The following is a 15,259-nucleotide window of genomic DNA, read 5'->3' as shown; positions in this document are numbered from 1 at the left end:
CCTTCTCGCTAGTTGCGTCTTCGCTCGACTACCTGTGCTCCTAAGTTCCTGCACACTTAGACACAAGGTTAAAAACATACATGACCTAACTTAACTTGTTGATCACACCAAAACAACCTTGGGGTTCCAACATGAGTAACTTAATTTCCTTAGGCACGTGTCTAACCATTAGCTACTAGCTGTTTTCCTAGAGGGCAACAGTTTTCACTTGGTTAGTCAAGTTAAGTTAGTGATCCAGTTAGTTTTGACTAAGACATGATAACTTAACTTGATTAATGTAAGTTAGGTGTTTATAGCCCATACTTATGTCGATGCACAGACATAAGCATTCTTAAGTCCAGACAGTACCCTATGTATCTCACACCATTCTAAGTATTTTCAAACACAAGTAAGTTAATCCTAGTGTGCTTGTGAGATGCTCTGGCTGAAACTAGGGGTACATGATTTCTAGGGGGTAAATTCCTAGGCTAAACCAAATTTTTGAAAAAACTAACAAAAGTTGGAATTTTGAAAAATATTTTTCCTAGGATTTAAAACCAATTTTCAAACCAAGTTTGGTTTATGCAGAAATAAGTTCTATTCTACTAAGCACATTCTTATTTCTCTTCTAAGTGCACTGAACTCAAGTTCAGGTAAGGGTTTTGTGAATATGTCAGCTAGATTTGATTTTGACTCAACATAGTTAAGTATAATATCACCCTTGGCTACGTGATCCCTTACAAAATGGTATTTTACTTCTATATGTTTAGTTCTTGAGTCGTGAATTAGATTCTTGGTTAGATTAAATGAACTTATGTTGTCAAATTTTAGTATTCTGATATTCTAGTTGATAGTCTTTTAAGGTATGCATCATCCATAATAATTGAGATGCACTTTCTCCTAGGGCTATGTATTCAGCTTCAGTGGTAGATAAACCAACACAGTATTGCTTTATGCTTGACCAACTTACTAGGCACTGACCTAGAATTGACAGCTGCCACTTGTGCCCTTTTTATCTAACTTGCACCCGGCATAGTCTGAGTCAGAATAGCCAGTTAGATCAAGGGTACAAGACCTAGGGTACCAGAGTCCTATGTTTAGGGTTCCCTTAATAGACCTAAGTATTCTTTTGACGTATGTTAGATGTGACTCTTTTGCATAAGATTGGTATCTTGCACACATACCTACTTCAAAAAGAATGTCTGATCGACTTGTAGTTAGGTACAATAGACTCCCTATCGCACTTCGATAGTATTTCAAGTCTACTGATTTTCCTTTTAAGTCTGAGTCAATTTTAATGTTGGTGGCCATTGGTGTATTAATATTTTTTAAATTTTCCATTCCAAATTTTCTAATTAACTCCTTAGCATATTTAGTTTGAAAAATATAAATTCCATCTTTGGGTTGTTTAATTTGTAACCCTAAGAAGAAGTTAAGTTCTCCTACCAGACTCATTTCAAATTCATTTTTCATTAATTTGGTAAATTATTTTAAAAATTTGGAGTTAGTTGAGCCAAAAATTATATCGTCTACATAAATTTGGGCTATAAAAATATCTTTTTCTAAAATTTTTATAAATAGGGTTGGACCTTCCGATTTGGACTACAATTTTTACTCATGGGCTTGTGGTTCATAGTATAGTCCTTTTCTAAAATCGGGCATTGGTGCCAACAATGACCTTCCGATTTTAAGGACTATAAACCTCTTTTCGTTTTTCTAGAATAACTCACAAACAAGTGAGCTCATGTCCAACTTATCAGTGTCTCTCATGTGCTATACCACCCAAATCTGAATATGCTTCAGACTAGGCTTACGCATATTCTGCAATTCAATGGGAGTAGAGAGTTCTGACTTAGAAGGTACTATGTTCACTTCCGTTTCCAGTGTATATCCTTAAAATGAATTTGGTAATTTTCTGAATAACTCATCATCGATCTAATTATTCCATAAGAGGCTTATACCTTCTTTCTACTACACCATTATGTTGGGGTGTACCAGGTGCAGTTAGTTAGGATTAAATCTCGTCTTCTGATAAGTGACTCCTACACTCCCCTAAGAGGTACTCGTTACTACGATTTCACCGTAATGTCTTGATACTTTTACTTTGACGTTACTCCACATTAGCCTAGTACTCTTTGAACTAATCAAAGCACTTAGAATTGTGGCACGTTAAGTAAATGTATCCTTATCTTGAATAGTCATCTATAAAAGAGACGAAATATTCGAAACAACCTCTTGCCTGGATAGTCAAAGGTCTACACAAATCAGAATGAACCAATTCCAACATATCTTTGGCTCTATACCCCTTAGACTTAAAAGCTTCTTGGTTATTTTTCCTTCCAAGTAAGACTCGTAGGTTGGAAAGATTTCCAATACCAATGAACCCAAGAGTTCATTGGTTATTATCCTTTGAATCCTACTCATGTTAATATAACCTAGTCTTTGATGCCAAAATTATGATTGGTTCATTTCCGAAGGTTACTTTCTCTTATTAAAGTTAGAAAATGTGTTATTAATTTCCATTTATTGCATCGTGGGAGTTATTGGATTATAAATTGTCAACCAACGTACCAGAATAGATAACTTCCCTATTTTTCTTGATAACAAGTTTGTTATCAAAATAGACAAAATATCTATTCTTTAATAGCTTAGAAACCGAAATCAGATTCTTTCTAAACTTAGTACGTAAAGACAATTTCTGAAAATCCATATTTTATTCCTATCAGAGGATAAACATCTCCCACTGCAACAGTTGCTACTTTTGTAGTAGTGCCCATGTAGATGGTGTTTTCCTTTTCATATAGCTGTCGGGTTTCCTGGAACCCTGCAATGAATTGCAAACATGATTAGTGGCATCTGTATCTACACTCCAGGTACTGGTAGATAACACCACTAAACATGTTTCAACAACTAATGAATTAAATACACCTATATTGTTCTCAGTTCTAAGAGGACAGTCTATCTTAATGTCCAAGTCCTATCATTATAATTGGGACACTAAGTCTTTTCTATAGTATAACAACTAGGGGATTGACAAACATTTAAAATCCTAAGAATCACAAAAATATTTGGTCAAGACCAACACTTTAAAATCCCCGTGAATTTTGTATCCCACGAAAGTGTGGACATATACAAATTCAAAAAGGAGATTTTGTCCATTAATTTTATTATCTCGTCATCCTAACTTCATGACAAATAAAATTAATAGTTGGTCTATCTTTGATCAAATATTTTGGTCAAAACTTTGAATTTAAAATAACATTTATTCCTCAAACAATATTATTTAAATTTACCAACACCTCAAACACTGAGAATTTTGCATGCCATGATAGTGTGGACGTATACAAATTCGAACATTTGTAAAAGGAGGGTTTTACCCATTAATTATCTTGTCAATAAATCTTTATGACAAATAAAATTACCTCAAATACCGTGAATTTTGTATGCCACGATAGTATGGACATATACAAAACCAAAAAGGAGATTTTGTCGATTAATTTTATTATCTCGTCATCCTAACTTCATGTCAAATAAAATTAATAGTTGGTCTATCTTTGATCAAATATTTTGGTCAAAACTTTGAATTTAAAATAACATTGATTCCGCAAATAATATTATTTAAATTCACCAACACCTCAAACACCGAGAATTTTGCATGCCACGATAGTGTGGACGTATACAAATTCAAACATTTATAAGAGAGGGTTTTAATTTTATTATCTTGTCAACTTATCTTTTTGACAAATTAATAGTTGGTTTTCCTTTGGTCTCACAAATAATAGCAGTGACTCCGATGGGGAGGATACTATTAGACGTGCCTAAGTGTATATCATTACTTGACACTAAGTCCATTAATAAGATTGTGCCCCTTCCGATGGGGAAGATCACACGCTCCTAATTAATTTCCTATAGTCATCCTAAATGAAAGTTTGATCTAGTGATCCGCAAACAAACTCATCCGATATGGAGGAAGGCACTCAGAGCCAACGCGCAAGTTTATTTGCATCACTTACAAACCAATAATGGAGACCGTGGAATTTATTAAAATAAATCCCTCTCCCACTTAGTTATTTAAAGTGAGGAATTTTAAACTATCCTAGCATACATCACATGCATACATACACATCACAGTAAATAAAAGCAATAAATATGAAAATTATTTTTCCAACTATTATGGCCTTTTCCATCACTGTCCTCCGTGTGCTCCAACCCTAGCTGCTGCCATCCGCCATCGGGTCGAATCGTCGCATCCATCTTGCTTCTTATTCTGCTGCGCCTCTGGTGCTCCAAAAGTACCACACCTCACAAGCATCCGATCCGCGACAAAAATAGAATTTTACATATATCGATCCTATATTCCTTGAGGGAATGTACATGTAATCTAGATCAAAAATAAAATTCTAAAATCCTAGGGTTAATACAGCTCCTGCTGTATTAGTTACATACAATCATGCACACACACAATAATGCCCTTGACATGTCCAAGGGTCCAATCACACACAACATCTATAAGCCATAATAGTTGGAGCCTACAACCAAAAAGTTAGCACATTCTACTATTATCCTGCCTAAATTATGTATGACATGTGCATAACCTATTTGAATTCTAAACACATAGAGGCAAACCCTATCTCTAATACCAATTGTTGGTTAGTCCTAGGAAAATATACCGGTTCCACTGTACAGAAATTTTGTACAAGTGTCGAACCTTTCCTTAAATAACCTATTGTGTTCTTTAGAAGTTAAATTAGGAATCGCAGACAGAACTTAACATCATTGATTCCAAATTTAACTTATCTGTTCTTAATGGTTTAGATTTGAATCGCAAGCAGAACTTAACACTATTGATTCAAATCCACCTATGTTATTAATTCCATTAAATATTAATTTCCAAAATTGACTTCTAGGACTGCATGGCGAGGCACATGACCTTCTTGGATATGAGAGCAACCACCACCGCCTAGACAAAGCCTTTTAACGAAAGCTAATATTTAATTTCCTTAAATAACTCTAGGTTAACCAAAAAGAACAATCGAATCACAAATTCGTAAACAAAGAAAACACAAACTCGAAAAACTAATTCGAAATACTAGATCTAATGCCTCTTGTGTTTGGAATTCATACAAAGGAAAATAACTAGCATGATGCGGAAAACAATTGCTAATTATACCTTCTCTTTGTAAACTAATGACCTCGAGATCTTCTGCCGTATTTCTCGCCTCGCCTTGGACGTCGTGTGGGCGACGATCCTCCAAGATGAATACCACCCAAAAGCTTTCTTCCTCGTCCTCTAAAATCCGGCCACCACCACCACCAAGGAGAAGAGAGCAAAGGGAAAGGGAGAAGAGAGAGGGCCGACCACACCAAGAGATCCTCCAAGCAAGAGAATAAGAATTGCGTCTCATGAAGCCTCCTCACCCCTTATTTTATAATACTTGCCCAAGGCAAATACGGGAAGAATTTTTACAAAAATTAAAATCTTCCTCATGTTTTTCCTTTTCTTTCCTCTTGATTGAATCAATCACCAATCATATATTTGATTGGATGATGATTTAATCCTATTGGCCGACCCCTATAAGGAAAGAAATATATTCTTTTATAAAATTTTTCAAGAAGAAATCCTCTTATAAAATTTTACAAGCTCTCTTTCAATTCCCTAAAGTAGGAGTTAAAAAAGCAAAGTTTTAAAAATTAAAACCATGTTTTAAAATTTAAAACTTCTCTTATAAAATTTCCTTTTTTAACATGGTGATAGAAAATTTAAATTTTAAAACTTCTCTTCCTTTTTTTTCTAAACCATGAGGATGGTTAAAAAAGGAAAGTTTTAAAACTTTTAAACTTTCTTTTAAAACATGTGGCCTAATTCAAATAAGGAAAATTTTAAAATTTAAAATCTCTCTTTTAAAACTTGTAGTTTTCTACAAAGAGAAGATTTTAAAAATTCAAAACATCCCTCCTTGTTTGAATTATTGTGGCTGACCCCTACTAGCTTGGTCACCAAGCAATAGGGCTGACCCCTATAGAAGAGGATATGGCCAGCCATTGCTTGGTCACCAAGCAATGGACCAACCCCCTTCTTGGACACCAAGATGAGCTTATATTTGGATGGACTTGAGGCTTTAATGAGGCTACGACAGGGACCTAGAGGAGAAATTGATTTTGGCCTTCTAATGAGCTTGAGTATCACGTGTTCGCCCCGAACACACAACTCAAGTTCATCGATAATAACTCATTCCACTAGAGAGTTATTATGGCACTACCGCACCAATCCCAAATTACATTATGGGATCCTTCTTATCATGAGTATGTTAGTCTCCCTGTGTTTAAGATAACAAATGTCCACTAATTAAGTAAGTTACTGACAACTTACTTAATTAATATCTAGCTCCAAGAATAGTACCACTCAACTTCATTGTCATGTCGGACTAAGTCCACTTGCAGGGTTTAACATGACAATCCTTATGAGCTCCTCTTGGGGACATTCTCAACCTAGATAACTAGGACACAGATTCCTTCTATAATCAACAACACACTATAAGTAATATCATTTCCCAACTTATCGGGCTTATTGACTTATCGAGTTAAATCTCACCCATTGATAAGTCAAAGAAATAAATACTAAATATATGTGTTTGTTATTATATTAGGATTAAGAGCACACACTTTCATAATAACTAAGGTCTAGTTCTTTTATAAAGTCAATACAAAAGAACTTACCTAAAATGGTCCTACTCAATTCACTTGGAGTGTATCAGTGTAATTTATTAGTTAAGATAAACTAATACTTAATTACACTACGACTACTTCAACGGTTTATTCCTTTCCATCTTAGTCGCGAGCAACTGTTTATAATTTATAAAGAACCGACAACATGATATTCTGTGTGTGACACCACACACCATGTTGTCTAATATATATATATTAATTGAACAAATTACATTTAACAAATAAATGTAGATATTGACCACTGTGATTCTTTATTTCTAAATAAATGTTTATACAAAAGCTAGGCTTTTAGTATACACTCTAACTATCTCCCACTTATACTAAAAGACTATGCTGCCATATATCCTGCCGTACATATGATTCCCAAACCTTCAACATGCCCATTAAAAACTCTTACCGTAGGGGCCTTTGTGAAAGGATCTTCCAGATTATCACTTGATGCAATCTAGGCGGCAACAACTTCTCTTCGTTTATACAATTTCTCGTATTGGGTGGTACTTGCGCTCTATTGTGTTTACTTGCCTTATGAACTTATGGTTTCTTCGAGTTTGCTACTGCACCACTATTATTACAATAAATTGTAATAATTTTTGGGCAACCCAGAAAACATGTCTAAGTCCATCATGAAGTATCTGAGCCATACAGCTTCTATGACTGCCTCAGAGGCTGCCACTTACTCAGCTTCTATGGTGGAGTTCGAAAAAGTACCTTTGCTTATCACTCTTCCATAGTTATGACTTCACCTCCTAAAGTAAACACAAAACCCAGAGGTCGACTTACTATTGTCCCTATCTGATTGGAAGTCAAAATCCGTGCAACCCACAGGGACCAAATTATCTGCCTTGTAAGCTAGCATATAATCTCTAGTGCCTCTAAGGTACTTCAATATATGCTTTACCGTAGTCCAATGTCCTTGTCCAGGGTTACTTTGATATCTGCTAACTATGCCCTCGGCAAAACAGATTTTTGATCTCGTGCATAGCATACATTAGGCTTCCGACAGCCGAAGCATAAGGAACTGCCTTCATTTCCTCTATCTCCTTTGATGTCTTCGGAGACATCTCTTTAGATAAAGCTACTCCATGCTGAAAAGGTAAGAAACCTTTCTTGGAGTTTTGCATGCTTAAAACGAGCAAGGATTGTTTCGATATATGAAGTTTGAGATAAGTAAAATATTCTTTTCTTGTGATCCCTTATTACTTTGATCCCAAGAATATATGCATTCTCCCAAGTCCTTCATATTGAATTGTTTAAACAACCATACCCTTATTTCTGACAATACTTTGATATTGTTTTCCAACTACCAAAAATATTATCTGTGTATAGTACAAGAAATACCACCACGTTTCCATCACACTTCTTGTATATACAAGACTCATTCGGTTATTAAATAAATCCATAGGTCTGGATTACTTTATTAAACCGGATGTTCAAGACCTTAAAGCTTTACTTCAGTCCATAGATTGATTGAGCTTACACACAAGATGCTCTTTGCTCTTTGCAATAACCCTTCTGGTTGCTATATATGGATGTTTTCTTCAAGACTTCCATTAAGGAAAGCTGTCTTGACATCCACTTGCCAAATCTCATACTCCATATGAGAAGTAATAGATAAAAGAATCCGAATAGACTTAAGCATGACTACCGGTGAAAAAGTTTCCTTTTTCAACAAGCCTTGCTTTGAAAGTTTCTACTTTCCTGTCTATCCCTCTTTTCCTATTGTAGACTTATTTTCACCCAATGACTTTTACACCATTTGGTAATTTTATAAGCTCTCAGACTCTATTAGAATACATATATTCTAATTCTATATTTATTGCTCTTTGCAAAGATGCTGCATCTTTATCTTGGAGTGCTTCGTCATATGTCCGGGGATCAGGTTCATGTCCACCAGGGATCAAGTCCAAAGACTCTCCCAAAACATGAATCTTTTAGGTTGCCTAACAACCCTCCCACTACGACGAGGCACTTTCTGCAATTGTGTATCATTTGTGATACGTGTTGCAGTTTCTTGTGATATTTCATCTTGTACAATTGGTACTAGATTAGACGTGTCCTTTAATTTCCTTAAGAACAACTTTTACTCATGGGCTTGTGGTTCATAGTATAGTCCTTTTCTAAAATCGGTTTGGTCGAAGTGTGGCTTCTAGGCGCCTTGCCTTTTCGCTCATCCTGAACGGGAGCATCATCCGAAGATGATCCTCATTCCTAGTTCGCCTGGACTATTTCTGAGGGGGTTTGGAAAAAGGCACGATGGAAGGGGATTGGTGCATGCAGCGCTTCCCCCTGCGTGCCGGTCGGCCTCCTATTCTTCCCCCATACGAAAACTTGTTCCACTTGGTCTTGTTTTGCTCGTCTTCCGACTGTCGACGTCGCAGGCTGTGGTGCTTGTCGATCGACTAACGCCTGTTGTTGCTACTACTCGACCATCTTCGTCGCTCGGGCTTGCACAAGCATGTCGAGCTCCTCCTTGGTGAGTCGTCCAGTGTCCTCCATCTTCTCAACTTGGATGAAGGTTAAGTTCCCACGGGTGACGTCAATATGATCCTGTCTGAAAGTCGATGAGATGGAAAGCTGGGGATACGATTATCCCACTGACCACTCACAGACTCCGCTCCACCCTGTAAGATAGATGACGTCAGTGACGAGCCAGGGATGGGGTCCCCGACGTTGGCCCTCCGACGCTCAAGTCAGTCACCGACGATGATGTAGAAGGCGGAGCAACAAGAATGAATACTGTAGCATAAATAATGTACCTCGCGTACTTCCGTCGATGCTTGGATCTCCCTTTATATAGAGTTCCTGTAGCGCGCGTGTACGCTTCACCAATTGGGCATGCTTCTCGAAGTTTCCCCTGAAAAGACTTGTTAGTAAAGTGTCTCTGACACAATACCTTAACAAGCCGAACATATCTCTGATGTGACAGTGAAAATTTCTGTCGTACGATTTTCTTGTTGACCATGCCTGGTGTTAGCGGCACTAACTCTCAAAAGGATATCGAGAGATAACACAGTGGGTCCGTTGCTAGGCTGAGCGGATTAACCGCTCGGCCGAAACTTAGCTGCACCGGTGTCGAGTCCTGTTGCCGGGCCGAGCAGGCGAGCTGCTCGGCCAGAACTTCGCTGTGCTCGTGCCGAGTCCTGTTGCCGGACCGAGCGGGATAGCTGCTCGGTCAGGTTTCTGCATATCGTCCGACCGACCAATACGGTTATAATCCGTTTAGCCATATGATACCTAAATGTTGACCGCCCTAAATTTGACCCCCATCGTGGCAACTAACCCTTATAGGGTGGGCCCCTCCTTATCACCATATCACTAACCTTTAGTTAGGACTTCCCTTGATAATCATCCTGTCAACCTTTGACCTGATTAGACTTCTCTTTTCTAGTCATCTGTTCAATCTTAACCTGACTAGACTTCTCACTTCTAAAGATCAAGTTATGTTTGGATCAATCCTTAGTCAAACTTGACTAAACAAAGGTATATTGTCAAATATTGAAACCCTAGAGGCTAATTGTACCAACAACTTAGACAGCAAGAGGTTCACTTCAGGCTATATTTTACTATTTGCTAGAGGGGTTATATCATGGAAAAGCGTCTAATCGACGTTATTAGTCACTTCTACTATGAAGGTTGAGTGGATAACAGGCTACGAAGCATCCAACTAGGAGATTTGGCTGTGGAACTTTATCACAGCATTGCATATCGTTGATGACAATGACAGACCATTAAGGATCAATTGTGATAATAAAGTTGCAAAATTTTATGCCAAGAATAATTGCTACTCATCGAAGTCAATGCACATCAACATCAAGTTTCTAGCGGTTAAAGAAAGAGTACAGAATCGTTAGGTGATAATAGAGGACGTCAGCATAGATTTCATGTTGACAAATCTATTCACCAAGGGTTTGATGTTTAAGGTGTTTCATGCGTATGTTGTGAATATGAGGGTCTTTCTTATAGAAGAAGTATCTATCAAGTGGGAGTTTGTATTTATTTTATTATTATAGTGTACGGGGTGTGTAGGGTAAGGTATGCAGGATATCAAAACTCTATATATAGAGAGAGTTTTGATACCCAGCACACCTTATGTACACCCACATTTTTTTTTTGATTTAAAACTTTTTTGTGCTTAATACTATTATCCAACCCCTAAATCCTAAAACCAAAAGCTTATTGGCATAACCGGGAGTTTAAAAAAATAAACAAAAAAGCCATCGTTTTGACAGCTGTGAGAGGCGCTCACCGCTACCACTCAAAGACAAATATTTTTGTTTTGATTATTGTATGTATATAAAACTCAAAACATTCAGGTGCATTTTATGTGTTTATTTGACATTCTGAAGTAAAGTATCATGATTTAATATTATTGTTTAGTATATTGTGTTTGTAGACATGATATAGATTTTATTTTTAAAATCATAAAGTTTATATCATGATTTACTATTACAATTTAGAATAAAGTATCTGGATCAGACTCTTTTGGGTTACCATTAGAAACAGTTGGAAATTAACATGTATTGATTACATTTCATATAATTTCCATACTACACATCCACATTTTGATCTATATAATTAATAATTGGTATTGTGATTATTGTTAGAAATTATTATAGTTATGTACAATAAGTATGACATCTTTAGTCCTATATCAATAAAGTTAATGGATCAAATTATTTACAGAGATATTTTGTACCCATAAAATTTGACATTATTGTTAATGTCAATTAAAGTTATACTCATGTGTTGTATACAAATCACATGTACCCCAAGTGAAAAATTGTTAGATTTTATCTCTTTTAGGTGGGTTTACTTATAATTTATACATGCGGATATATGTCATTTATGAACCAAATCCATTATGTGATGTACCTGAAGTTTATCAAGGTTTGGGTTAACTAATGTGGGCTTATATGTGTAGAATCCATAACTTGTACTGTTATTATTTATGAGCTGATAATATATCTGGATCCACTATATATGAATTTGATCTCCATTAGATTAGGGATCTGACAGAACTTCTCATTTTCCATCGACGGAAGATTTTAGTGTCGTCACCTTAGCTCCTTCGGAACACCTATCCCATTGACAAGAGTTTTCAGCGCCGTTACCTTAGCTCCTTTGGAAGAGCTCTCTGTCTTCGTCTTCGTCTTCGTCTTCTTCTAGAGGATCTTGAGATCAAGAGGACAATGACTCTTCCGCTGTATTTTGGTTCTATTGTCTTTATAGCAGTTTCGGATCTATCTGTTGTGCTATAGTGATTCATGAAACTAAATCTTATGTTTAGGATTTTTATCTCTGTTTGAGTTCCCTTTGTTTCTAGAATTTGCTTGGTTAAGAGAGAAATCTAATCCTAACAAAAACGAATGACCCTTACCGAAGGCTCTAGGAAAGGCAAAGAACTTACAGGTATTCAATGCCGCCTCTCATGATCAATTGACAAGTGCAGGATAGGAAGCAGTCCAGGAGAATGCTTACCATGTTTCTTGCACACAATAGTTTCTATGTTCATCGTCAACAGTGCTGGATCGCAAAGGAAGTCCGTAGAACAAGAAGCCGAGAACAGCTTTTCGAGCAGCCACCGAGTGAACTACACATCTTTTCTGAAGGTTCAGTATCAATACAAAATGTAGCAAAAGAGAAACCAGTTAATGATACAAAATGAACAATTTAGAAATCACATTCGCACTATACCTCCATGAAGAATCCAACTATACAAGATACAGCAATGACTGGAATTACAAAGAAAACAATGATCCTTGTGAAATCTTATTGAAAACTCCATTAGGTTTATTCCTGTACATGTGCTACCAATCTCTACCCTTTGACGCCTCATTCTTTACAACTTAACGCCAAAGCTGAATTTAAACATTTGTTGGTACATCGGTTTCCTTTGATCAAACCTTCTATAGCATTTTCAGAATCCATAACTTATATTTGCTTATGTACAAGTATAAAAGACAGGGACCTAGGAGACCTTTGTCCGAGAGGAGCTTGCAAAGCTTAATATAGGGCTCTATGTTTCCAGATTCTTGTATGCTCTTTCTTAGTCCTTGCAAAACAGCAACCCGATCCAAGTAGTCTGGGCATAAGCCCAACTCAAGCATCCTTATGAGCGTTTCTGAAGCATCTAAGTTGTACCCTCCTTTCAAGTACCCTCGTAGAAGCCATGAAAATGTCTTCTTCCTGAACCCGGCGCTCATAGCCTCTGCCCCAGCAAGCAGCCGATTAACCGCACCCGTTTCCTTTTGTGAAGCACAAGTTGCCAGAACTGCATCATATAGCTCCCTGTCAGGCTCCTTGCCAGAGAGTTTCATTAGCCATAATTGCTGCTCCGCCTCAAGTCCAAGACCAGCACATGTATATAGCGAAAGAAGCCTCTCATGAACAACTCCGGAGACCATGGAGCTACCCTCCTGCAGTGCCCAATTGGACAAAAGAATTCCATTGCTTATGAGGACCGACTGATATTTCTCAATGCTGCTGAGATTTTCAACATCCAGTTTGTCAATTGCGCCAGTCTTTATTGAAGCTTTCAATTTTCGCAATGCTTTTGAGAACTCCTTTTGCTCTTTAACAAGTGCTGTCAATGCAATTACATAACTATAGAGTTCAGGTTTTAACTGATTCTCTTTAAAATCAATAACCAATTGAACTGCTTCCAAGTAATTTCCATCTACCTGAAAGAATCATAAAAGAAATTAAATCAACAAAAGCCCTTGATATATAAACACAAAGTGAATACCACATGAAGAAGAACAAAGGAATGATGAATGTCTAGAATGTATCTTTGATAAACTATCAATTGTATCTTTAATAAACTATACTCTAGCTTGAAAATTACATACTCTGCAGAATTGTATCTTTGATAACAACTATATTCTTTTTTTTTTACCCTCTCCTGACTCAACAAAGCTCATTTATTTTTTGTTTTAATGAATAAATTTTTTAATGCTGTATAACAACCATGAGCAGAACTCTTGAGAGTCTAGACAAATTGCATGAACAGAAACTAAATTGTACATATAAGATAGAGCTGAAACATGTAAGCATTAGATTGGATAAAATGCTTCAAAATTAGCAAAGAAAAATAGAAATAATACTAACTACACAAACTTGGAGATAGATGACAAGCCCTTAGTGCTCATCAATTCCATTAAAAGACCATCTAACTAATTTTAAAAATCTTCTTCAATAATATTGGAGATGTAATGGAGTTGCCACATGTTTACCATTATATTGTGTTTCTCATATGAGTATCCAGTTGTGCATACTTCTGGAGGCCAAACCTTCAACATTGATACTAAGAGACGATTTGTTGTAGGTGTTTACAAAGGCATAATAAGTTACTTGGCCTTAAACATTGGTATGGAGGAATATTAATGCTCACCTAATTACCAGATATTCAAACTTATCCAATCTAGAAATTTATAAGAAAGGAAAATATGCACTTGATGAACAAGCAACACAAGCCTAAAGAGCATGTCAAGAAAATAAACAATAACAAAACTGAAGTTTGGTCGGCAGTACTATAAACAAAATCGTATTAGGAAATCACAATCAGTGTAAGAACATACCATCATCTTCCACACGAGATACCCAACTAGCCCTCTGTCGCCCACTCCACCATCTTCAATCTTACTGCTGCCGACTCCCCCACGTCTCAGAACATCCTTGACAAAGGCCACCGCTTCGTTCTTCTTCCCCTTTTCCCAGTACAAAGACACCACCTTTTCCACCATGCTGAACCCCGGATCGAGCCCCACGCAGTCCATCTCATTGAGCAGCGCGACCACGTCCCCAACCTCGTGCTCCCCACCAATTAGCCTCTCCATCCAGCCGCAGGCGATGGAGACCATGAGCTCCATCGTCTCCGCGTCAACCCGGTTCTCCTTGCGCAGCCAATCGAAGACCTCGAGCGCGCAGTAGGAGTCTCTCCCGTCCTGGGCGAAGTAAACCAGCACCAGCTGCAGCTCCCGGGCCGACAGCCGCTCGACCAGCTCGCCGAGAACATCGGAGGGGTCCCGCACCATGCGCTCCAGCTCCTCGATCGCTTCGAAGAACCCTTCCCCCATCTCCTCCTCGGCGTGTCTGATGAGGAGGCGGTCGAATCGGACGGATTCGAGAGGCTTGATGCGGGAAGACCAGAAGCGGGAATTGGGGACAGAATTAGGGTGGGCGAAAGGGGGATAGAACTGTTGGTGAGGTGGGCGGCGGAGAAGGAGGGGGCGTTGGCTGAGGGCCGAAGAGGAGAAGGAGAGGGGAGTGCCGATGGGAGGAGAGAGCGCCATCGATCTTGGTCTCCGGTCTCCCCTCCGGCGACTCTCCCAGTGCTTATGGATTGAATCATTCAAAAGCGGTGCCTCCCCATCCAATAAATATGACCAGTATACGTATTTTTTTAATTATTTTTTAATTTAAAAAAGAGTGGCAAAATGCTGGAAATATAATACATAAAATTAAAAATTCAACAAATAATATTTTTTGATAAGCTGGTGGTCGAAGAGGGCAGGTAAAGCCAACGTAACTTGCAGAAATACACCCTTTATTATGA

General features: G+C 37.7%; 1 protein-coding gene across 1 annotated transcript; it reads right to left on the bottom strand.

The window, feature by feature from the left end:
- Positions 1-12,335: 12,335 nt before the first annotated feature.
- Positions 12,336-15,047, bottom strand: LOC122009761 (pentatricopeptide repeat-containing protein At2g30100, chloroplastic-like). The gene is made up of 2 exons (XM_042566040.1): positions 14,283-15,047; positions 12,336-13,385 (listed from the first exon to the last, which is right to left on the bottom strand). Exons 1-2 carry the CDS (start codon positions 14,994-14,996, stop codon positions 12,612-12,614), a joined length of 1,488 nt encoding a protein of 495 aa, XP_042421974.1. The 5' UTR covers positions 14,997-15,047; the 3' UTR covers positions 12,336-12,611.
- Between the last annotated feature and the right edge of the window lie 212 nt (positions 15,048-15,259).

Source organism: Zingiber officinale, chromosome 8A (assembly GCF_018446385.1).
Source record: "Zingiber officinale cultivar Zhangliang chromosome 8A, Zo_v1.1, whole genome shotgun sequence".
In the NCBI taxonomy this organism is placed as follows: domain Eukaryota; kingdom Viridiplantae; phylum Streptophyta; class Magnoliopsida; order Zingiberales; family Zingiberaceae; genus Zingiber; species Zingiber officinale.
This window is presented reverse-complemented; position numbering and strand designations above follow the sequence as displayed.